General features: G+C 42.5%; 1 protein-coding gene and 1 long non-coding RNA gene across 2 annotated transcripts in view; both read left to right on the forward strand.

The window, feature by feature from the left end:
• LOC142103808 (uncharacterized) overlaps positions 1-25,602 on the forward strand; it is a 256,693-nt gene that overhangs the window by 189,567 nt on the left and 41,524 nt on the right. The window lies entirely within an intron of this gene.
• FSHB (follicle stimulating hormone subunit beta) lies at positions 17,604-23,798 on the forward strand. Its single transcript, XM_075188023.1, has 3 exons — positions 17,604-17,730; positions 19,282-19,441; positions 22,611-23,798. The coding sequence occupies exons 2-3, from the start codon at positions 19,283-19,285 to the stop codon at positions 22,833-22,835; spliced, it is 384 nt and encodes a 127-aa protein (XP_075044124.1). The 5' UTR covers positions 17,604-17,730; position 19,282; the 3' UTR covers positions 22,836-23,798.

Below are 25,602 nucleotides of genomic sequence, written 5' to 3' on the forward strand. Positions count from 1 at the left end.
AGGCAGGTATATATTTGAGACCCTCAGGTGTGGGTGATTAACTAGCTGTGCTAGTTAACCCCTGGAGGTGGGAAAAGACAGAACAGCAGCACCAATCAGCTATCAGTCACTTCAAGAGCCAGAATTATGGCAACCCAATGTATTTGGACACTTCTAAGTGGCAAAGCCTGACTACCCCATTTTGGCTCAGTAGCTGGGGCCCGCCTGGAAAGGCGGTGTCCCATAACACAACAAGGGGGTGTGTTACTAAATGAACCTACCTGTTAAGGGAGAGTGTCCCAACGCCAACCAAATGTGTCATTATGGCTGCTGATTGGCATGCTTTCAGCCACCAAGACCCTTCAGGAAGAAAAATGCAGGACAAACAGCAATGCAATTTATACAATGACATCTGGGTTGGCTGGGAATTTTCCAGTGGTAAGAGAGTGAAACTAACCTTATCCTATCCTTATAAGCCTTCCCCATCTCAGCCCACTCCCAGGCTTCCTTACTGATTGCCAGGCTCAATTTTTCTTTATCTTTTTACTACTTGGGCTCTCATATTCCCTCAAGCCAGTTCCTGTTATCCTCCTTCTTGTGGATCTCTAGTTGTTGTTGAACTACAAGCCCCACATGCACCAAAAAGCTATGTGATTGTGGAACTACAAGATCCAGCTTGCCTCGCACATCCCAGCATGTCATGCCAACCCGTGGACTTGTAGGACCACAACTTCCAGAAGCCTAGAGGGCATTCAAGTCCACATGCTGTAAGGGCATGCTGAAGGTTTCAGGCATGCTGGAATAGGCTCAGGGCCATCTTTTCCATTGGGCACGAAGGGCAGCTGCCCGGGGGCTCCACGGGCAAGGGGGCCCCATAGGCACGGCTCTTAATGAGAATAAATAATCCTGCAAAAGAAAAAAACCTGCAAAAAAAACCTACAAGGGTCACTGAGCAAGTACATCTATCTATCTCTATATCTATATATCTATATCTATATACATCTATATATCTATATCTATATCTAGGGGCCCCGGTGCACTGCTTTGCCCGGGGGCCCATAATGTTGTTAAGATGGCACTGAATAGGCTGTAGTAAGTGTCCTTTGCACTCAAAGGTGTAGTGGAAGTTGCTGCGTTCTCTGGCATATGGCTCGTTTCTGCATGCACAATGCCATTTCTTTGCAAAATACTGCACATATCGGCATTTACGCGGCTTAATGCATCAGCCCCTCTATATGTAAACCTGAAAGCAACTTGTTCTCTTTATCACAGTATGGAGAAACTGTTGCTGCCATGTTACTGAGCTTTCCTTATCCTCACCTTAGAAAAGGGGTATAAGAAGATTTTAACTCTTTCAAACCCTATTTGGGAACGTCTGCTAATGAAGAGCCCTGTCTGAGTACTACAGTATGTGAGGAAAAATAAGGTGCTTATTCTATAGGTGAAGACTATACTATTAATGTAACATAGGGTAAAGTGGCACAAGAAAGGGGCCCGTTTCAGATTTTAGTGCTTTATCCTAGAGCTAAACGGAAGCATGACATCAATTATTTTTTATGATGAGTGATTTGGATTATTATATACATTTGTAGACTGGGTATCTGAGCATCGTTTCCAGATGTGGAGTCAGGTTAGTTTCTATTTTAGGAAATAACGCTGTTTCCATGGACAACACCCATAGAAAAATACAGTTTAAAATGGCATTTGTTGTCAGCAGTGCCGGATTAAGGGCCTAGCGTACCTACACCTTAGTATTAGGAAGGGCATAGCATATCCATCCTATTGATTACTGTAAAATAAAAAATACAGCTGAAATTTATAATTTAATCATTGTACACTTGTATTTTAAAATGCTTTATAGAGAAATTATTAAAAAGGTAAAGGGGTATATTTACTAAACTGCAGGTTTGAAAAAGTGGAGATGTTGCCTGTAGCAACCAATCAGATTCTAGTTGTCATTTTGCAGAATGTACTAAATAAATGGTAGCTAGAATCTGATTGGTTGCTATAGGCAACGTCTCCTAAGTCTATAATAGGTTTAGTTCAGCAAGGTAACACATTTGTGACTTTGGTCATTGTTTAATAGCACAAATGAAAAAAAGAGTTCAGTCATATTAGAGAAGGGCATCCTCTTTACAGCATTAAAATCATCTGAACAACCAAATCCTTTGTTGATATTAAAAATACTGATATTAAATGGACCATTTTTCCCAGGGCTCTGTGATTGGTCCCGCAGCCTGGCTGACAATCAGGGCTGTGTGACACTGCAGAGGGGAGGTTCAAGCAGGAGGACCAATCAGAAGCTGCAATCCTGGCGAATAAGCCTTCTTATTGGTCTTCGAGTTCACACTCCCCCCCGCAGCCAATTTAAAATGGTTGTGCAGGTCCTATATTATTGAGACTGGCTGGGCTAGAGGATATCTACTCCCTGGACCGGACCCATAGTGAGCTACCTTGGACTGGGTCACTGGCCGCCTGTAGACGTGGTTTCCGGGCTCTTAGTACTGAGCATGTGCAAGAAATCAGTAGTCTTGCATGGTTTGAGCTCATGTTATGGATGTTAATCACGTCACTTTATGTGGCCAAACATATCATTTTGGCCAGAGCAGAATAACCAGATGGCTGCCGCTAATCCTACTAGGTGTTACTAGGGGGCCATCGTATCCCTTGAACAAATGAAGTTTGCAGGTCATAGATTCCTGGAAACTCTTGTAAGCGGAGCCTGTGAGAGCTTTGTTACTCCTGGATCAAACTAGAGTTCAAGCCTCAGAAGCTCTGTTACAGCAGGGATCTAATTTTCATTACATAGTTCTCTACCTGAGAGTGCACATACGTTTCAGAGTCACAACCTATGCTTTCCAGCTGTTGTCAAACAGTACAAATGTTGTAATGACTGAAAGAAATGTAAAAGCGTTACTTTGATGCCATAAAATGTATTTATACTGTAAATATGTCTGAAGTTTTGTTTGGAAATTGAAAAGGCAATTTTGCTCTGAATTCTAATTACTCATTTCACCCACCTTAATATATGTACGGAAGGAAAATATTAATGAAAATATTAGTAAGTACAATATGTAAGTACAATTATGGGCAGCATGGTGGCTCAGTGGTTAGCACTTCTGCCTCACAGCACTATGGGTCATGAGTTCAAATCCCGACCATGGCCTTATCTGTGTGGAGTTTGTATGTTCTCCCCATGTTTGTGTGGGTAGTGTGTTTGTGTGGCGCTATATAAATAAATGGTGATTATGATATGTATATATATATATATATATATATATATATATATACACATATACAGCGGACTGGTATTAGGTGGCATGCCATGCCTATAACTCTTTGCTTGTAAGCAGGTGAGCAGGGCCTTCTCACCTCTTTGTCTATTTTACCCAGTTTGTTTATTAGTTTACTGTGTTTGTCCTCAATTGTAAAGCGCTACGGAATATGTTGGCGCTATATAAATAAATGATGATGATGATGATGATGGTGTTTAAAGTAAATTGAGTTAATCTATTCATTCATCTCTACCTAGAAGCTGAGACGGAGTTGAATACTACCCTGAGTTAGAGCCTGGGCCTGAAAGTGCTGGAAAAATAGAGAGAGTTGTGTTTGTGTTCAAGGGTTTGTGGGTAAACACAACACATCTATCAACCCCACCAATCAGGAGCATATCATATCACCAATCATATTCAGTTTTCTCTCTTTTAGACTTATTTACCCTTTTGTACATTTGTGTTATGTACCTCTTCGCTACACCATGATGTAATATTGCCAGTCTTCTGTTTAACGACCGTTTAATAAAAATACATTTAAAACAAAAAAAAAAGAGCTCCTATGGCAATTTTTGCCAAATATTGAGATGTAAGTCCCATTCCCAACAAGAAATTTAGGCACACGGTCATGCCTATCTCCATAACAAAATAATAGAAAGCAGGATCCATAATTGCAAAAAGTCAACAACTGACAACCTCGTCAGTAGTAAGTGACATTCCCAATCCAAGCATCCTCCTGTATGGCCTGCGTGAATTATATCACCACGATAGATAGTGGATGGTCTCAATATTATCTTCTTTATACATGTGAAGTGGGTGCCAGGACTGGATCCAATGGCATAGTCTTCAGTCCTCTGGGTACAGTCCCTGAATGACCGGATCTGTGTTTGTGTGGGTTTCCTCCGGGTGCTCTGGTTTCCTCCCCCAATCCAGAAGCATACTGATAGATTAATTGGCTGCTATCAATTTGATCCTAGTCTGTGTGTGTGTGTGTGTGTTAGGGAATTTAGACTATGAGCTTTATTGGGGCAGGGACTGATGTGAGTGCGTTCTCTGTACAGCGCTGCGGAATTAGAGGCGCTATCTAAATAAATGATGATGATGATGACACACCTGATCTGGACCGAATTACACAGTCCCGGTATTTCAGGTGCTGCCAATAAGCAGACTGCAAAGTACAACTTCTAGTTGTATGACCTCACATATCATTCAACTCAATTCAATTTGATGCAATAAATTAATTTTGTTTAGATTTTGATAGTTCAGAATTTAGGGCCATTACAAAGCGACGTCAGGACATTTTGTTTTATAGTTCCACCCATGTACAGAAACACATTTCTTTTCATCTATAGTTCATGAACGATGTCTTTATTGTATGGAATGGTCCTTACAGTATCTCTAATAGTATGGTACATCCATGTCACCCGACCATAACATTCTACTTTTAGATGATAAGTTTGGTTAAGAAGGTCACCCTGAACATTTCTAATTTATACTGATCATTGTCAAAAGCCCACTGAGGATAATGATATCCTCAGGGCAGATATTATTCACTACCCTCCATCAATATACAATGAATTCTTAATGGTCCGTTCAAGTGGTTAATGCGGCAAACAGCTGATCTTCTCAATGACAAATTTGCCAGAGACATTATGACAAACAAATGTTAATGTGAACATATTTCACACTTAGAGAAACATGGAAGGAAAACGTGCTTTCTACAATACCGTTAGGTATAACTGCTGTGGTTTGGTTCACAGGAAGATTTGCAATTTGGATCTGTGGTTCGATGTTTGTCAAAGCAATTGTCAAATCTTTTATACTGGATTTAAACAGAAAAAATACACAGCAAGATTATAACTGTTCTAGTAATTATACCAGAATATGTAAAGAATGTGATGTAGCAGCTGGGAAAGTACTGCAATGAGGACACATCAACTCTCTTCTAATTCTCCTGGATCTTTCTGTTGCATTTGTCACTGTTGACCACTCTCTTCTCATACAAACGCTACAATCCCTAGGTCTTGAAGGCACTGTCCTATCCTGGTTCTCATCCTACCTATCTAATCGCTCTTTCAGTGTTAATTTCTCTGGATCCACTTCTGCTCCGCTTCCTTTATCAGTTGGAGTACCACAAGGCTCAGTCCTAGGTCCTCTGCTATTCTCTATCAACACCACTTCTCTTGGAAAAAATGAGTTCATTTGGATTTCAATATCATCTCTATGCGGATGATACACAAATCTATCTGTCCTTTCCTGATCTCTCGCCATCTGTGTTGTCTCGCGTTATTGACTGTCTTTCTGCCATTTCATCTTGGATGTCTTCTCGCAAACTCAAACTCAATCTTTCAAACTCAATAACTGAATTAATAATATTCCCACCCAAAAACAGAAGCTTGCTGCCTGACATTTCTATTTCTGTTGATAACATGACCATAAATCCACCCCACAAGCTCGCTGCCTAGCTGTAATCCTTGACTCACAACTATCCTTTGTTCCCCACATTGACTCTATATCTAAATCATGTTACATACATCTAAAGAACATTTCCAGAATACGCACATATCTCACACAAGATACTGCAAAAACCTTAATTCATGCACTTATCATCTATCAGTCTCTACATCGGTTGCCTGTTTTTCAACGAATCCAATATAAAATTCTTCTACTAGCATACAAGGTCGTCAACAAAATTACACCGACATACATCTCCTCATTTGTCTCAAAATATCTTCCAACACAACACCTCCGTTCTGCACAAGATCTGCGTCTCTCTTCTACTCTTATCACTTCCTCCCATTATCGGTTACAGGACTTTTTTCGGGCTGCACCCACTTTGTGGAATTCCCTCTCTGGCACAGTAAGACTTTCCTCTAGTCTTCAAACCTTCAAGCGTTCTCTGAAAACCCACCTCTTCAGGCAAGTTTATACTATTCCTCAACCAGCATCTTAATCTCCCTAGGTTACCCTATTACCAACCTTTACACAGCTAACAGAAGACAACAACCCTCTGACCAACATTGCTGTGTGACTGATCACACAGCCCACTAAATACTTTTTACGTTTGCATTCTAGCTGGTCCAATGTGCAATATGATGTAGCACAGGCCCTTGTGTTTCAAACTCCCATTGTCCCATAGATTGTAAGCTTGCAAGCAGGGCCCTCTTACCTCTCTGTCTGTATTACCCAATATTGATTTATTAATGTTTGTTCCCATTTGTAAAGAGCTACGGAATTTGCTGGCGCTATATAAATAAATGATGATGATGATGATGATGCATATTTTCTTGTTCATCTTCCCTTGCAGTTAGCTGCATTTCAAAGAGTATTGTCCAAACAGGAATGTGACTATGGTTCTATGTATGACTGAGGCAGACAAATATGTGCATTTGCTCAAAACTAAACATACTGAGCATCCAAGAAGTTTCAGGTTAGTAAATAACCCTAATAAACTGTTATAGAATAATGTTGTAATACACGTTATGCAACACAGACAGTGACAGGTAAGTAATACTTTTCTTAGGAGAACAATCTTACATGCAAGTCAGTATAACTTCCTCTGTTATTGAGTGAAAGATTTTTCAGAATGTAAAAAATTAATGTTTTTTACAATTTTTTTTAATGTTTTTTTGGACTTTTTTTTAAAGTTTCTTCCTACAGCACAAAACAAAATGCATTATGCAGACTCTCTTAGCTTAAAACTAAGACATAAAATGAACGTAACCGGGACAGACAGAAACGATCTGTAATCATTAGTGCAGTATAATGTTTTTGGCAATATATTAAAGGAACCAGAACTCCATACTGTAATAAAACATAATCAATTTACTAATTAAAAATGTATAGGATTATTCTTAATTTATTACATTTTATTATTTCCCCCAACCTGCCATGGACGCCGTTTGTTTAAAACAACGATGACTTAAGGTAAATGCCTTTCAATATTTATATATCTGATGGTTTGTTCTGATTGATTTGCAGCAATTACTGCTGAAGAATATGAACAGTTGGAACTTGTCTGACTCATCATCGCCCACTAGTGGTCATGTTCATATTGCTTTGTTTTGGATAGTATATGATTAGCTAGTAGACTCAGTCCTACTAATGGAGAGAATTGTAGCGTACTTATGAGAGGGAAAAAATTAAGCACATACTAAGGGGTATATTTACTAAACTGCGGGTTTGAAAAAGTGGAGATCTTGCCTATAGCAACCAATCAGATTCTAATTATAATTTACTTTGTACATTCTACAAAATGACAGCTAGAATCTGATTGGTTGCTATAGGCAACGTCTCTACTTTTTCAAACCCGCAGTTCAGTAAAAATTCCCCTCAATGTCATTTACAAAGTGAAAAAAAAAGAGGCGCAGTTCAAAATCAACTCTGGTCCCACCATGTACCTTGATTTGCGCAAATGCCCCTAGATTTCAGCCAAAAAGCACGGGTTGGCGTGAAAACATGGCAGTGTTTACACAGGAGCATGGATTTGCACAAACTGATGGGTGAAATTAATGCATATAGAGTAGGCCATACTTGCCAACTCTCCCGGAATGTCCGGGAGACTCCCGCAATTTGCGCCGCGATTCCCGGTGAATCGAATGACGCGTTTTGCGTCATCACGTCCCCCCGTTACGCCCACCTTCTACGCAGGCTCCCGGATTTGAAGTTCAGAATGTTGGTAAGTATGGAGTAAGCGCACCAGTGATTTGCATTTATTGAAATGAGATAATGGGGTAGAGAAAGCACATTTGGGGGCATACTCAATTAGGTCTTCACTTCAAGGAGTAAATGTATTAAGCATCGGTTTCTGCAAGTCACCGGATATCTGCGACTTTGCAGAGGAAATTTAAAACGGCAACCGATTTCAAGACAAGTTTTGCCTTGAAAGCCATGGCCGTGTCACGGGCACTAGGAGTCTTTACCCAGGGATCACCAGATGGTAGGCTTACCAGAGCAATGTAGATGGTAATAGGGTACTCTGGTAGCTGGGTGATCACGGAACATGAAATGATGGCCGGTGAGATGCTCAGGAAAGTCTATGACTAGCAACACTGGTAATAATGAGGTAATGATACACAAGGAACTGTATGGACAAGGACACGTGAAGGTAGTCAGTGGTCTGCGATAGCAAGTTGTACCACTGCTATAGTGAGGAGGAATGTCCAACAGAAACAAGGAGGTGATGAGAGTCAGCGGTCTGCGGGTAGCAAGTTGTACCGCTGTCTGAGTGAAGGAATGAAATCCAAGTGGAGGTATCCAGGTAGTCAGTGGTCTGCGGTAGCAAGTTGTACCACTGCTATGTGAGAGGATAATGGAACAGGTGATACCGGAAACAGGGATCAGTGGTCTGACATCAGCAAGTTGTACCACTGAATATATATGGGAGGAGGTGCACGGGGGAAGACTGCAACACAGGATATACACAGGCACCTTATACACGATCCACAGTAATATGCACAATATAGGTATATATATATATGTAAATGACTGATCAGGTCTGCAATCTAGAAAGTCTCTTGAAGTAGTCCAGCACAATGATAACACAGTCAATGATGGCAATAGACTCAGCGGATAGCAGACTCCAGAGAGAACCAAACACAGTCCAGCAAGATATGCAATACACAGCACAGTCAATGAGAAGTATGCATACCGAGGTTCAGCAGTAGCAGTCAGATGGGATTGCAGCGGTACCTGAGCGGCTGGAGACCGACTGGATAGGAAGTCCCTGGATAGGTGAAGCAGCGGTCTAGCAGGTGCAGCGCACAGGTGAGTAGACCAACAGGGACACGAATCCACAGGAGTCAGCAACACGTGGAACTGGACTCATAGGGGACCCAGGAGAATGGAGATGATCCAGCAGAGGGTAGTAGATAAGATACAAATCCAATGCTGACAGAAGGGTAGAGACCAGTGGAACACGTGAAGGCGTGGAGAGTGGATCAGCAGGAGATGGACGATAGCGTTGACCACCGCAGCAGGACTCAGCGGCACACGGAGGTAACCAGTAGCAACCACAGGAACCAACAGCGATGGGAAACAGGAGTGCAGCGCAGGGCAGGAGCTGTGATCACGAAGTGTAACAGATGGTAATGAAAGCGGCAGTCTCCAGGAAGTCACAGCAAAGATGAGATGAGACTATAGTGCACAGAGGCAGCGGATAGTAATCAGCTGGCAGTCACGATGTTGAACACAGGCGAGTTGCAAGCAGGAGACTGTAGTGCACAGAGGCAGCGGGTAGTAGTCAGCTGGCAGTCACGATGTTGAACACAGGCGAGTTGCAAGCAGGAGACTGTAGTGCACAGAGGCAGCGGATAGTAGTCAGCTGGCAGTCACGATGTTGAACACAGGCGAGTTGCAAGCAGGAGACTGTAGTGCACAGAGGCAGCGGATAGTAGTCAGCTGGCAGTCACGATGTTGAACACAGGCGAGTTGCAAGCAGGAGACTGTAGTGCACGGAGGCAGCGGATAGAAATCAGCAAACAGACTTGATGAGAAGCAGGTGAGTGAGGTAAAAGCTGGAGTGCACGGAGGCAGCGGATAGCAATGAGCAAACAGTCACATTGATATAAAATAACGTTGAAGTGGTGTAGAAGACTGTAGTGCACGGAGGCAGCGGATAGGAATCAGCAAACAGTCATGATGATACAGTTGATGGTGGAAGTGGTATGGAACCACAGTAGTAGAAGTGGTTTGGAAACCACAGGAATCAGCAGCGCTGAATACACAAGTAATACAGGAACACCTTCAGAGACTCATGAGGAATGAGACTCCAAGATCAGGCCACGTGGTGTTGACCACAGGTGCTTAATATAGGGAGGTTGCCTGATCTGCCAATTGAGTTAAAGGGGTATACACTGAAGTATAGAAAAGGGCTGCGCATGCGCAGACCCTCAGGATGGTGGACGACCACGGTTCCTAAATGTCCGGGAAGAGGCACTCACGGTCCGGTGAGTGACAGTACCCCCCCTTTTAAAGGTGGGCACAGAACGCCTGGAACCGGGCTTGTCCGGATTTTTGGAGTAAAACTTCTTCAAAAGGGCAGGAGCATTAAGATCTTCAGCTTTGATCCAAGAGCGCTCCTCAGGACCAAAGCCCTTCCAATGAACGAGGAAGTGGAGGACTCCTCGCGAAATTTTTGCATCTAGTACCTCGGTAATCACAAAATCCTCCTCCTGATGAACTTGAACTGGCTGCGGAGCTGAGGGAGGAGTTGAAAAACGGTTGATAATAAGAGGTTTGAGCAAAGATACATGGAAGGCATTAGAAATCCGAAGACTCTTAGGAAGAAGGAGTTTCACACATACTGGATTGATAACTTGAATGATCCTATATGGACCAATAAAACGAGGGGCGAATTTCATGGATGGGACCTTCAAACGAATATTTTTTGTGGATAACCAGACACGATCTCCAATTTTTAGTGGTGGAATAGCCCGCCTCTTCTTATCAGCGAAAGATTTATATTTGACAGATGTCTTCTTTAAACAGGTTCTGACCTGAGACCAGATATTTTTAAAGGTCTGACAAACAGTTTCCACCGCAGGAACTTGGGTGGGCGGGAGGGCAGGAAATTCCGGAAAAGACGGATGGTGACCGTGAACCACCAGCACTTGACTTTTTGAAGATGACTCCTGAGATCCATCTTCAACGTCCGATGACGTCATGAACGCCCGATGAGGAGGAAGGCGTTCAGACTGAACTTTATCACACAGATCCGTAGATGAAGGATCTTGTGGAGGAGGACCTGGTGGAATAGACGAATGCTGTCTTTTGAATGAAACCACTTGGGAGAGACAACGATGATGACATTCAGTTCCCCAAGATGTAACTCGAGGAGTGCGCCAGTCAATCTGGGGAGAGTGACACTGAAGCCATGGAAGGCCTAAGACAATCGGACTTGTCGTAACAGGAAGGATCAAAAACGATATTTCTTCATGATGCAGGGCACCAATCTGAAGGGTTACTGGAGACGTACTCTGGGTGATGAGACCGTTGATGAGCCGTGATCCATCGATAGCCGTCACAGTAATGGGAGTTTTTAAGGTAATCACTGGTAGAGACCATTGATTTACTAACGATTTGGAAATAAAATTTCCTGCTGCTCCGGAATCAATCAATGCCTGTGACTCAAAGGTTTTGGTAGCAAAGGAAATAGTCACATCAAAAGCGCAGACTTTAGATTTCATAGACGATGGAGAGGGCTGCAGGAACCCTAACCTTATCTCCCCAGTATTGGTTAGAGCCCGGCATCTCCTGGGACAAGAATTGAGCATATGCGTAGAATCGGCACAATAGATACAAAGTCTATTCTTTATTCTTCGGTCCCTCTCCTCTAAAGTTAATTTGGAGCGACCTATCTCCATGGGTATCACCGGAGATGAAGCTGGGTGAAATTGAGGATTTGAGAGAGGAGGTGTTTTAACCGAAGTTGTTTTCTCAGGTTCTCTTTCACGAAACCTCAGGTCTACCCGATGGCAAAGAGAGATCAAATCTTCTAAAGAGGAGGGTAGTTCTTGTGAAGTCAGTGCGTTTTTAATTTTATCGGAAAGCCCCTGCCAGAAGGCGGCAACTAGTGCTTCAGTGTTCCACTGAAGTTCAGAGGCTAAGATCCTAAATCGAATGACGTACTGAGCCACAGTGCGAGATCCTTGGCGAAGACGGAGAATGCTGGATGCAGCGGAAATGACACGACCTGGTTCATCGAATACACTTCGGAACGTGGAAATAAACTCGGCACTATCCTGTAACAATGGATCGTTTCTTTCCCACAGAGGGGAAGCCCATGCGAGAGCTTGTCCAGAAAACAATGAAATAAGATAGGCCACTCTGGAACGATGGGTAGAAAAATTTTGAGGTTGGAGCTCAAAATGAACTGAGCATTGAGTAAGAAAACCCCTACAAGTTTTGGGGTCTCCATCGTATTTTGACGGAGTAGGCAGGTGAAGCGTGGAAGTTGTAAACACCTGGGATGGCACTGGGGAAACGGAGGAAGGCACAGGAGCATCAACAGTAGTTGTGGCATCTTGTACAGACGGTCTTTGGGAGGCTAAGGCCTGGTAACACCGCAGTAAATGCCGTTGGCGAACTTCCTGTTGCTCCATACGAGTAACCAGATGCCGCAGCATCTCTTTGGCTGTAGGTTCCGTATCTGGGTCTGTCAGGGCCTGATCTTACTGTCACGGGCACTAGGAGTCTTTACCCAGGGATCACCAGATGGTAGGCTTACCAGAGCAATGTAGATGGTAATAGGGTACTCTGGTAGCTGGGTGATCACGGAACATGAAATGATGGCCGGTGAGATGCTCAGGAAAGTCTATGACTAGCAACACTGGTAATAATGAGGTAATGATACACAAGGAACTGTATGGACAAGGACACGTGAAGGTAGTCAGTGGTCTGCGATAGCAAGTTGTACCACTGCTATAGTGAGGAGGAATGTCCAACAGAAACAAGGAGGTGATGAGAGTCAGCGGTCTGCGGGTAGCAAGTTGTACCGCTGTCTGAGTGAAGGAATGAAATCCAAGTGGAGGTATCCAGGTAGTCAGTGGTCTGCGGTAGCAAGTTGTACCACTGCTATGTGAGAGGATAATGGAACAGGTGATACCGGAAACAGGGATCAGTGGTCTGACATCAGCAAGTTGTACCACTGAATATATATGGGAGGAGGTGCACGGGGGAAGACTGCAACACAGGATATACACAGGCACCTTATACACGATCCACAGTAATATGCACAATATAGGTATATATATATATGTAAATGACTGATCAGGTCTGCAATCTAGAAAGTCTCTTGAAGTAGTCCAGCACAATGATAACACAGTCAATGATGGCAATAGACTCAGCGGATAGCAGACTCCAGAGAGAACCAAACACAGTCCAGCAAGATATGCAATACACAGCACAGTCAATGAGAAGTATGCATACCGAGGTTCAGCAGTAGCAGTCAGATGGGATTGCAGCGGTACCTGAGCGGCTGGAGACCGACTGGATAGGAAGTCCCTGGATAGGTGAAGCAGCGGTCTAGCAGGTGCAGCGCACAGGTGAGTAGACCAACAGGGACACGAATCCACAGGAGTCAGCAACACGTGGAACTGGACTCATAGGGGACCCAGGAGAATGGAGATGATCCAGCAGAGGGTAGTAGATAAGATACAAATCCAATGCTGACAGAAGGGTAGAGACCAGTGGAACACGTGAAGGCGTGGAGAGTGGATCAGCAGGAGATGGACGATAGCGTTGACCACCGCAGCAGGACTCAGCGGCACACGGAGGTAACCAGTAGCAACCACAGGAACCAACAGCGATGGGAAACAGGAGTGCAGCGCAGGGCAGGAGCTGTGATCACGAAGTGTAACAGATGGTAATGAAAGCGGCAGTCTCCAGGAAGTCACAGCAAAGATGAGATGAGACTATAGTGCACAGAGGCAGCGGATAGTAATCAGCTGGCAGTCACGATGTTGAACACAGGCGAGTTGCAAGCAGGAGACTGTAGTGCACAGAGGCAGCGGGTAGTAGTCAGCTGGCAGTCACGATGTTGAACACAGGCGAGTTGCAAGCAGGAGACTGTAGTGCACAGAGGCAGCGGATAGTAGTCAGCTGGCAGTCACGATGTTGAACACAGGCGAGTTGCAAGCAGGAGACTGTAGTGCACAGAGGCAGCGGATAGTAGTCAGCTGGCAGTCACGATGTTGAACACAGGCGAGTTGCAAGCAGGAGACTGTAGTGCACGGAGGCAGCGGATAGAAATCAGCAAACAGACTTGATGAGAAGCAGGTGAGTGAGGTAAAAGCTGGAGTGCACGGAGGCAGCGGATAGCAATGAGCAAACAGTCACATTGATATAAAATAACGTTGAAGTGGTGTAGAAGACTGTAGTGCACGGAGGCAGCGGATAGGAATCAGCAAACAGTCATGATGATACAGTTGATGGTGGAAGTGGTATGGAACCACAGTAGTAGAAGTGGTTTGGAAACCACAGGAATCAGCAGCGCTGAATACACAAGTAATACAGGAACACCTTCAGAGACTCATGAGGAATGAGACTCCAAGATCAGGCCACGTGGTGTTGACCACAGGTGCTTAATATAGGGAGGTTGCCTGATCTGCCAATTGAGTTAAAGGGGTATACACTGAAGTATAGAAAAGGGCTGCGCATGCGCAGACCCTCAGGATGGTGGACGACCACGGTTCCTAAATGTCCGGGAAGAGGCACTCACGGTCCGCTTTAAATTTCCCCTGCAAAGTCGCTGATACCAAATGCGTTCAGTACAGCCTGTATGCACCATGAAATTGAGCTTACCGATGTCTGCATTTGTGCAGGAAGGATGTAGCATCATTTTTCCATATGAAAGTCACTCAACTGACGTCTGGTTGATGGTGGTGAAAAATGTTATCTCAGGCGTTGTTCCAGAATATCCCATAAATGCTCAACTGGGTTCAGATCTGAAGACCAAAAAGGCCATGACCTTCGATATCATCAAACCATTGCAGAACCTCATGTACTCTGTGTCATCTTGGAAGACAATCTTCCCACAAGGAAAGAAATGCTGCAACATAGGATGAAGATTATCAGTACTCTTAAGTAGCAATTCACATTTAATTTGCCTTCTACACGTATAACTGCATCTGAATCTTGCCAGGAAAATGCACCCACAACATTAGGGAACTTCACTTTTAGAAGAAGACACTCAGGAAATGAACCTTTGAAAGCAGAACATGCAGTGCTTGTGCTTGACAATAACTAGCAGGCGGGATTAACACAACCAAATACACTGGTGTGGAATCTAAGACCCCCTCCGGGCTCCACTAGGGATCCCTGTAAGGGGGTATGGACTTCACTCAGTGAGGAACCAGGTTGTGGCCCAGAGTAGTTGGTCCCATCTGTGAAAGCAGTAGAGTACTTAGCTGGTAGGAGGACTCCGCCGTAAGCAGAGCAGATGGTAATGCCGGGTATGGGTGCGCTGCTGTCAGGGAGACTGGACACAGGAGTTGATGAAACAGAAATAGCGGCTGTACTTCCTAGTATAGTCCTGGAGCGGCAGTATCAATGTTGGACACAATTGATTCTCAGGCACTAAGGGCTGCACTGAGCAGATTCTTATAGTGGGCTGGTTGATTGGTGACTCCCCACATATGTCCTCAGTACTGGAGGTTAGTGGTAACACCTGAGAGAGGTGTTATGTCACCTCTACCCTGAGGCTGAGCCCAGCTGGGTTCTGATAAGGATTCTAATAGGGAAGACCAGCAATCAGTGACTGCTGAGTGTTGGAGGCCGATCAGTGATGTCTAAGACTGCTGATACTGGCATTCACAAAAATATATTTACCCCAAAATAAAACACTAGGGGGTAAATGTATGAACGTGCGGGTTCTTCAACACCTGCGTGTTCAGCGTGTTCAGCGATTAAATTTCAAGTGGCGCTGCATTGTAAAGGGAAACTTCCCTTTACAATGCAGCGCCGCTTGAAATTTAATCGCTGAACATGCTGAACACGCGGGTGTTGAAGAACCCGCACGTTCATACATTTACCCCTAGGCCTCATTTACAAAGCACACGATGCAACTCTTAAAAAAAACCTTGATTTTGCACAAATGCGTCTGGCCAATCCATCCTAAAGTGCAACTTCTCTCTTCCCCTTTATCTCATTGCAATAATCATGCTCTGCAAAAAGGAAATCTCAATTTTCACTACTACACTACACTAGGTGCACCTATTCTGTACTGCATAAGAAAGGGAGCACCAGTCAATGGGAAAGCTATTGGCTGGTGCCTACTTCTGCTCCTTCTCAACCCATCCGTCCAAAACATGTAATTACAGACATAACTTAGACAGTTATACAAAATAAAAGAAAACAAATAGTGCAAAGAGCAAAGGATTTCTGCTTTTCTAGCACAGTTTAGAAATGAAAAGCTGTCTGATGGGTTGCTATGGGCATCGCCATCAATTGCAGCAGTATTCATAAACTCTGATTCTACTCTGGTCTGTACACAGACAGGTACTGACAATGTAAGTGAAATAGGAGTGTGAGGATATCGGGTTTAACGTAACCTTCTGTGCCGCACAGCTGGCCTACCCGGTACCTATCCAAGGTTCAAAATCACCCAGGCAAATATCTGAAATAAAACAAATAAGTTTATTTAACAAAATGGTAGCACCAAACAGCAATACACATATTTAAATAATAACTTGCAACAAATAACACTATAGTCTGGCACAGACAACATACAATGAAAACACCTCACCAGTATCCTTTTCACTCACAGGGACTGCAGTCTATCAATCCAAGCTTATCTCTCTCTCTCTCCTTTCAGGCTTCTAGCTAAGGTAGCGGCCCTGAGTCACTGCCACTTCGCTTTCGGCGGACACACAGCTCCCCAAGACCTGGAGAGGTAGATCAGGGCAGCGGCAGTACTCCAGGGACCGATTGTCCCTTTCCTGTCATGGCAGAGATTAATATATCTCAATGCAAGCCTGGCTTCAGCTATCAATTTTTAGTGAATGCCAATTTGTTGTCCTCTAGAGCTCTCTTTTTAGCCCAAAAATAACCTCATCAGCAATTCCAGGACCTGCCCAATTGGTCCTTTTCTGTATTTACCTTTTCACAGGTAAACATACAGACAAAGGGATAGCAGATGAGTCAGTCCTGATTTAATTAGGGACAGGTATTGTTCTGTGGCTATACAGCAGAGTTTGTTAAAACAGGAGAGATCACAATCCAGACACATTTACATTTAAATGCAGTCCTCTGTAATTAAACATCAAGCTCACATCTAAACAAAGACAAGAGACCCACTGGTGTGATGTACATAAAGGACTGGTGGACAATAACCCTTTTGCCTAGACTGAAACAATTGACTAGTCTGCAAGATAATATGACTGAGAAATATGGGGAACCAGTGGGCTAGAAAAAGTATATGTTTTTATAGTCCGCTGTTGACAGGTTGAGGTGATATTAATACCTTGTTTCCCCACAAGGAGAGAGCCAGGAATATCTTGGAGGAACAGCATTGGACATCAGTACATACCCCCCAACCCATGCAAACACCCCTGAGGTTCCCGGCAGCCCTGGCACAACATTGTGCCATTAATTCAGGGACCTGTAGCTCTCCAGAGGGTGCTGACCTACAATTCCCAGCACACTCTTAAGTAAGTCTCAGTCAGAAGCCAAAGGCCAAAGTTGTCAAACAGAAGAAATAATTGGGGTAAACGTCAGGATATTGCAGTGTTAAAAATAATACTGAAAACCAACAAATAACAGTACAGGGCCAAGGCTACAATGTCATTTAAGCATGATTTGCGTAAGCTGCAAATGTCCATTTTGTTCTCAAGGTTTGAGTGTCTAGCCAGGCACTAATCCCTCCATCAGCCAAAACTAGATCATTTTCAAATCCTGGTAAATCGTCAAGGTGAGAGTTGTGTATAAATGTGAGCGCTCCCCGTGTATTCTGTGTCCAGGAACTGCGAGCACAAACGTGAAGGTACTGTAGCAACTTTACTTACAGTAAATTTATTGCATCTATATGTATTAGCATAGAATCAATCACTCATGCCAGGAAGTGATATATTTATCTTCTCTTATTGTCAATTAATAAATACTATATGTCTTATCAGCCACAGTTCATTCATTCCTTATTGATTGCCTAAGTTCATGCAGGACAATAACTTCTAACTAGTCACTAGCACTCAAGGGGGTAAATGTATCAAGCTGAGAGTTTTCCGACGGGTTTGAAAAGTGGAGATGTTGCCTATAGCAACCAATCAGATTCTAGTTGTCATTTTGTAGACTGTACTAAATAAATGATGACTAGAATCTGATTGGCTTATCAAACCTGCCAGAAAACTCTCAGCTTGATACATTTACCTCAAGGAACGGTTTATTAATCATATAGCAGGCGGTGCTCAAGTCCAGTCCACAAGCACCATCAACAGGTCATGTTTTCATGATCTCTGTCTGTAGAAACAGGCAAGATAATTACTGTCCTAGCAAATTTAATTAAATCATCTATGACTGATTAAAGAAATCCTCCGATCTGTTGGTGGTGCTTGAGGACTAGAGTTGAGCGCCTCTGTCCTATAGTACATGAAGCACCAGGGCTTTGGATATAATGAGGCAGAAAGTTTTGGGGGACAGCAAAATTTGCAATGATTTGTACCTTATTATTTTACTGACTAGTATCTACATGATTACATGTGTGTTTTATAGAGGAATTTATTTTATGAGATGGTTAAATGTGCAAAGAGTGTAACTGGTGGTTAGATAAACCTTTTTATAACAAATATAGCCAGGAATGTATTCATGCTTTTATAGAACTCAAGCACTAATAATGATTGGAGCAAATGTTCTTTGTGTCACTTACTTCCTGATTAGTGGGAGCAATGTTGATTTTCTATATATGAAGCTCTTTAGGGGCTAGATTTACTAAACTGCGTGTTTGAAAAAGTGGGGGGTGTTGCCTATAGCAACCAATCAGATTCTAGCTTTCATTTATTTAGTACTTTCTACAAAATGACAGCTAGAATCTGATTGGTTGCTATAGGCAACATCCCCACGTTTTCAAACCCGCAGCTTAGTAAATCTAGCCCTATGACTTATCATGTCACTCGTGAGTCACTTGTATTTTCAGGTTTGGTGGTGTAATACATGTGTTCAACAGTTACATGATCGACATTTATATGGTCGACACCATAATATAGACAGGTTCGGAAAGTCGACAATAATAACATTGATAGTGTTATTAGGTCAACAATTCTAATATAGACAGTATTATTAGATCGACAATATCCCTAACCCTATCCCACACCCTATCCCTAAACCTAACCTAACCCTTACCCTAACCGTATCCCTAACCATATAATACTGACTACATTCGAATTGTCAACCTAATAATACTGTCAACACTTGAAATGTCGACATAATAATGTTGTCGGCTATCTTAATGTCGACCAAACGGATGTCTAGCCCTCTACCCCATACCGTTTTGTAAATATTCCTTTAGAGCTTAGATCTATTTGGTGTCATCTCTCCATAGAATGGAGAAGTTATTTCTGTTCGTGCTGGTTCTGTGTTGGAAGATAATTCCTTGCACTACGTGTGAGTTGTCCAATATCACCATTGTGCTGGAGAAGGAGGAATGTGGTACCTGCATGTCCGTAAACGTCACATGGTGCTCGGGATACTGCCAGACAAAGGTGAGATCAATACAGTTCTTTTAAAACTCAATATACTGCAATTTGTTGTTCAGTCATCTGAAGGACTTGGGTGAGAACAATTCAACTCGATTGCTTTATGGCAAGAATTGCCCTTGAAATGACAAAAAGTTGATACTTATATATAGCAATTACCAGGCAGAAAAAAAGATGTTTGGGTTTTTTTGGTAAATAAAAGTAAATACGTTGATATGGGTATATTATATTTAAATAATTATTGTATTTTAGTTAGATAACATAATTGTTTCCAGCATCACCAGGGGTGCACGCAGGATTGTTAGAGGGGGGGTTTCCCCCCCCCCACTGAAAAAAAAACAAAAAACAATGCGCAGCAGCTAAGTTTCGGCAGCACTGTACTATACAGCACCGCTGCGGACGCTTCTTTGACAGCGCTGCGGCTGCTGTATAGTACAGTGCCGCTAAGCGGGGCAGGGGTTTCTGGAGACCTAGAAACCCCCCCTGCATGCGCCACTGATCACCAGGCAAACTAATTTTATAGCAAGTTATAACTTATTTCACAAAGACTTCTGTGAACAGAAAGTAAATCCCACAGAGGTTAAGTGATAAGTTTTTTTTAAGACAAATAAACAGAGCAAAGATGATTCATGCCTTTACCAGTAAGTGCAGCTGACAGCCAATTGCTTTAGGTAGAACGCTGTGGGGGTTAAAGATTATTTTCAAACTTGAAATAACTGTGCTAACAATTACTACTGACATTACTTTTTGTGTAGCAGCAAATGCAGTTGACAGCAATAGTATAAGCAATACATAGAGGGTGATGTAATGACTACAAGGCTTAGAGGAACAACTGGACTGAGAAACCTGCTCATGTATATATTTATACGTACATTTTAAAAACAAATATAATATGAGATGCGTCTTCAGTGCAAATCGAATAGATAAGCCTGATTAGATGAGCATCAATGTTACATTTAGTGAAGCTACCCAGCATTCCTGTCCTGTAGCAACCAATCAGATTCTAGCTGTCATTTTGTAGAATGTACTAAATAAATGATAACTAGACTATGATTGGTTGCTATAGGCAACATCTCCACTTTTTCAAACCCGCAGTATAGTAAATATACTCCTTAGATGGTAGTCATTTGTGTTTTATAGACTTAAATTGTAATCAGATAGCATGCATACAAGTTAAATGCTGACAGTTCTGAACTTCAGATTCATTTGAAAAAGTATCAAAGTTTCTGTCTGCTCTATTGTTTTAGCTGACAGCCTCTCCCTTGTGCTGGAGGCTATCCTTGCAAAGGAGAAGCTGAAGACAGATCAAACTATATATATAGATATAGACATATGTATATATATATATATATATATATATATATATATATATATATATATATATATATATGTATATCTTCATATATCATTATCATGGTCAATATTTATTTATATAGTGCCAGAACATTTGGTGGTGCTTTACAAATACAGTACAGATACAGTAATATACAATGCTGGGTAGTAAAAACAGGTAAGAAGGCCCTGCTCGCAAGCTTACAAACTAAGGGACAAATAAAGTAAAAAATAAGGTCAGTCTAGGGGTATCCGGTGTACCAAAATCTGTAGATTTGCAGCACCCCTTCAAATTGTCCAGTCTCTCGTCAGGCATATAAATCTACAAATAAAAGAAAGAGAAGGGGAGATCCATAGTGTATTAATGTTATTTTATTTAAAGAGTAATAACGTGGATTAAAAATACTCATACCAGATAAAACATCCCCTTGACGAAGTCCTTGGTGATGAAACGCGTAGGGTTTGGCCTGACTTTCACAAATGAACAATCCACAATTGGGTAACAGATCTATATATAATCCTTCCCATAGGTGGTAACCTGTTGTGTTCTTCATTATTTAGTCTTATGGACTTTAAATATTTGTTGCGAGTTAACATGAAGGATCTAGCTGATTTAGATAATGTTAGATAAACCCCTTTAGCTGTTTGGAGAAGGTGGTACTTGGCTGTGATGGGACTTTGGAACATACACACAGTTAGAATTTGAGTGTGAAGTACTATTAGATACACTCCATATACTGCTCTGACTACAATAGATTTTAAGACAAAATAGGTGTGACTAGTGGATTCAAGGTTCCCCACAGAATTAAACTATGTAAATCAGGTACTATCCTTGTATATTTTATATATTTAATGGATTGGAATATTGCACACTCTGAAAACCTCCCATGGTTTAGGTAAGAAGGGAAGGAAGAAAGGGAGAGGAGTTTGGAGGGGAGGTTGAGTGTTGGGTGTGGATCAGTCTTGTGACTTAGGGCTACAGTTTTATGTTACTGTCTACAGTAGGCCTGGCCAATCTGTGGCTCTACAGGTGTTGTGAAAGTCGCAGCATACCTTGCCAGCTATCTGCTGGCAGTGCATGCTGGGGCTTGTAGTGCCACACCACTTGGACAGCCACAGGTTGGCCAGGCCTGGTCTACAGGGTCTACTGGTCACAAAAGGCGAGCCTGTGTGACTCAATGCTAAAGCTTCCTATTTTAAAGTGGAAGCATAGGCTGGTTAAATGGAAACAATGGTTATTTCTTTTAATCCAATAATATTTTTCAATAAAGACCACTTGACCGAATGTTAAGTCCCCTTTTCTAAGACACACACACACACACACCTGCACTAGTCCTTCTGGTGGCCACTTCTCTGGACTCCCGTCAGTTTCACCAGATTTCCAGTACTTACAATTATTAGGAATAATTTCCCAGTGCCAAAGTTTTTGGTACCAAGTTAAATACTAAAGCCTGACTGGTTGGCTGCGGCACTCCTCGACCAGGAGCCGGCTGTCAGTTCTAGTGTTGGATCTGACTCTCCTCCATGCTTGAACATGATTATAGAGAATGGTCAGCAAAAGTCCCAAGTTAATGCAAGTAGCGTGTTTGTGTGTGTGTTTGTGTGTGTTTGTGTGTGTGTGTGTGTGTGTGTGTGTGTGATGTTTTAAAGTTTCCTTCAAAAATGTTGGCCACTATAACATAGTTAAAATTTTATTATAGTTCCATTTCAAGTATGAAAGATAAACTAGTACTGATAAAGGATTGTAACTGCGGAAGCAAAATGGAAGACCAGGGGCCAATCTGTTGTTGTATATGATGATACCTATTTAAATTATAGCTAATTCATCCTCCTTCTATTTCAGGATCCAAATTTAATGTACCCCCACAAATCAGAGAAACAAGGAGTCTGCACACACACAGAGGTCACTTACGAGACTGTTAAAATTCCTGGGTGCTCGGAGAACGTAAACCCCTTCTACACTTACCCGGTGGCGGTAGGTTGTCATTGTGGACAGTGTGATTCTGAAACAACCGACTGTACAGTGAGGGGCTTAGGACCCAGTTACTGTTCCATCAGCCAGGACTGAATACTGAAGATACCGGCCTACATATTCACATCTCTCTTAACATTTGTAAATACCTATACCTAAGCCAGTATCATGATAATAATTCCTAGGTGTGATTTATGTGAAACATACTTTTACATGTCTGCTTGTGTTTTGGTCACAGTAAAGTATAAAAATGTTGTAATAAAATTCTTCATTTCTGTTTGTTTGTATTTCATGTTACATTAGTTGTACTAATATCTCATATTAATCTATGTGTAAGTGTTGCCACCTAACAGGTTTGTGCATCAAATATATACACTTAGAAGAGTTACTGAGTGAAAAATTAGCCTCTGAAATGGCGAGCTTGAAAGTACAATTGGGAGAAATCTGCAATTGTGTCATTTGGTGTTAAATTTAATGAGCACCTGTCCCCTCCACTCATCGGAGACGGCCATCTTGTGAATGCAGCCCATCAATTGATTAGAATCATTGGCTTCAATAAGACACTTTGTGATTGGCCACTTTGTCAGTGTTGATAGTGGTTCCGGTCACAAAATGGCCGTTTTCACTTTGTGTCTGTGACATGGCCATGGTTTCCATGATACGAAGTAAGTCCCTTGTCTAGGGAGGCACCGTTCTGGCCCCCAGGCTGCTCCTGCTTCCCTTACTTCAGTCAGGGGATGATTCCTCTTCTTCCCCGTACCTCTATTCACTCTGCCAATCACCATCTTGCTTATGAAATGACTGGGAACGGTCTTTAATGTGTGTGGCGGTGGCACGGAAGAGGGGGGACACGGTACTGCCTCAGACGTCGTTAGAGCCTGTCAGAACACAAGTGCACTATAATCCCCTGTGCACCTGCATGTACCAAGATCTCATTTTTATTCTAAACCTTTCGTATCAAGTTTCTTTTAGACTAGAAATGCATCGTGTCACAAGCACTGAGATGTAAAAACAAAGTAATCCGTTTATGTCCAGATGTAATAAACCTGTGTGGCAGTATCCTGCACTGTGTGGAGGTTTTGTTCAGGCTGAATGCTTTTCTGAGTAAATTTTTCACTTGTTGTGGATGAGATTCTTGTCAAAGTAACACACAGAGAGCTTAGTAAGAACAAGCCAATGTTTTGCGCATCGGTCTGTCAGCTTTTCCAACATTTGAACCTCAATGACAAAGTGCAATGGCTGACGCAGGATGAAAATACTCTTTCGCAAATGCCACGTGCCTCAACTAAAGTGCATAGAATTGTGGAACATGATTTTCACACCAGCTGTGAAAATCACCACCCATCTCCCTGGAGGTTAATTGAAGCCATAAGTTATTCCAAACCGAGCAGAATTTTTATATATGAAAGTTTTGTACAATGAAATAGGAGTTATAAACTGGTTGGAGGTTGGCTTTTTAAATTGTAGTGTTCTGTGTTGTGCATTCAGAGCCTGATTTATTAAAAAAAAAGGAGTAACTTTGCACCTGGGTAAAACCATGTTGTATTGGAGGGGGAGGTAAATTTAAAATGTGATGGCAGATTTATAGATGGGGTAGGACATGTCCTAGATCAACTTTAAATTTCACTGTAAAAATAAAGCTATCAAGTATTTGTGTGCTACATGGACTAACAGCCAGTATTTATCTTATGTGCAAAATAATAAACTCATTTGCACCCCATGGTTTATCCAGGAGCAAACGTACTCAATTTTTTGCCTTACTTTCCTTAGTGAATCAAGCCCTCAGTGTCCTTCGCCAAGAGGGTCCTTTTGAATACACAAAGAGCACTCTAAAAAGGACATAGGACAAAGGGGGGAATTCAATTGACAGCATTACTCATGAGAATAACGCGTCCCGCTCTCTATTACTATTATTCCATGTCTGACCACAGGGTCACCATTTGTTGGATGTTACTTGGATGGTGGCCCATTCGTGACATGTCTGAGACTATTGTCCATGACACACCTCTGAGGTGCTGCTTTTCCAAACAGGTGTACCCGGTCCCCACTACCATGCCAGGCGCAGGTTCTTAAACCTCCGTTTTGCCCGGTCTCCCTATGAGTTGTACACACAATCCAGGGATCTCTCCCAACGTGTTTTAAATAGCATTGTCTGCACATGTGATAGTCACTCATTGTTATCTATTACTTGGCAAGGGCAGGTGTACCCAGTAAATTGACCACAGTGTACAGCCCAGTCAACAAATTACCATGTTTACAAACGTGATCCTAGTCCATAGCTGTAGAGCGCTGCTTACTGATCTCGATAAATAGGAGCGGAGTTCTGTAGAGTGTGGGGGAAGGAGCGGAGTAGAGGTAAGATACTTACTGATGTAGACTGTTAAGGGAAGCGAGAGAACAAACACATGAGTGGTGGCAGAGAGCAGTCTGTAAATTACTATAGTGTGTCAAATACAAGACTGAATAAAAATGGATTAATGGGAAGTTATAAAAGTGATTGCATAAGTAAAGGATAATTATTAGATGAAGTACAAATGAGTAGCAATAAGTAAACAAAGGTATGGATCTCTACGTGTGAGGAAGAGAGTGCGGTAGAGTGTAGAAGGGGATGGGAATGATGGGCCTGAGTCATTACGGAGAGCAAAGCATAAAACAGGAGTAACTTTGCACCTGGGCAAAACCATGTTGCATTGGAGGGGAGGTAAATTTAAAATGTGGGCACAGATTTATATTTGGCATGGCAGCACGGTGGCAAAGTGGTTAGCACTTCTGCCTCACAGCGCTGAGGTCATGAGTTCAATTCCCAACCATGGCCTTATCTGTGTGGAGTTTGTATGTTCTCCCTGTGTTTGCGTGGGTTTCC

Source organism: Mixophyes fleayi, chromosome 10 (genome assembly GCF_038048845.1).
Source record: "Mixophyes fleayi isolate aMixFle1 chromosome 10, aMixFle1.hap1, whole genome shotgun sequence".
Classification (NCBI taxonomy): domain Eukaryota; kingdom Metazoa; phylum Chordata; class Amphibia; order Anura; family Limnodynastidae; genus Mixophyes; species Mixophyes fleayi.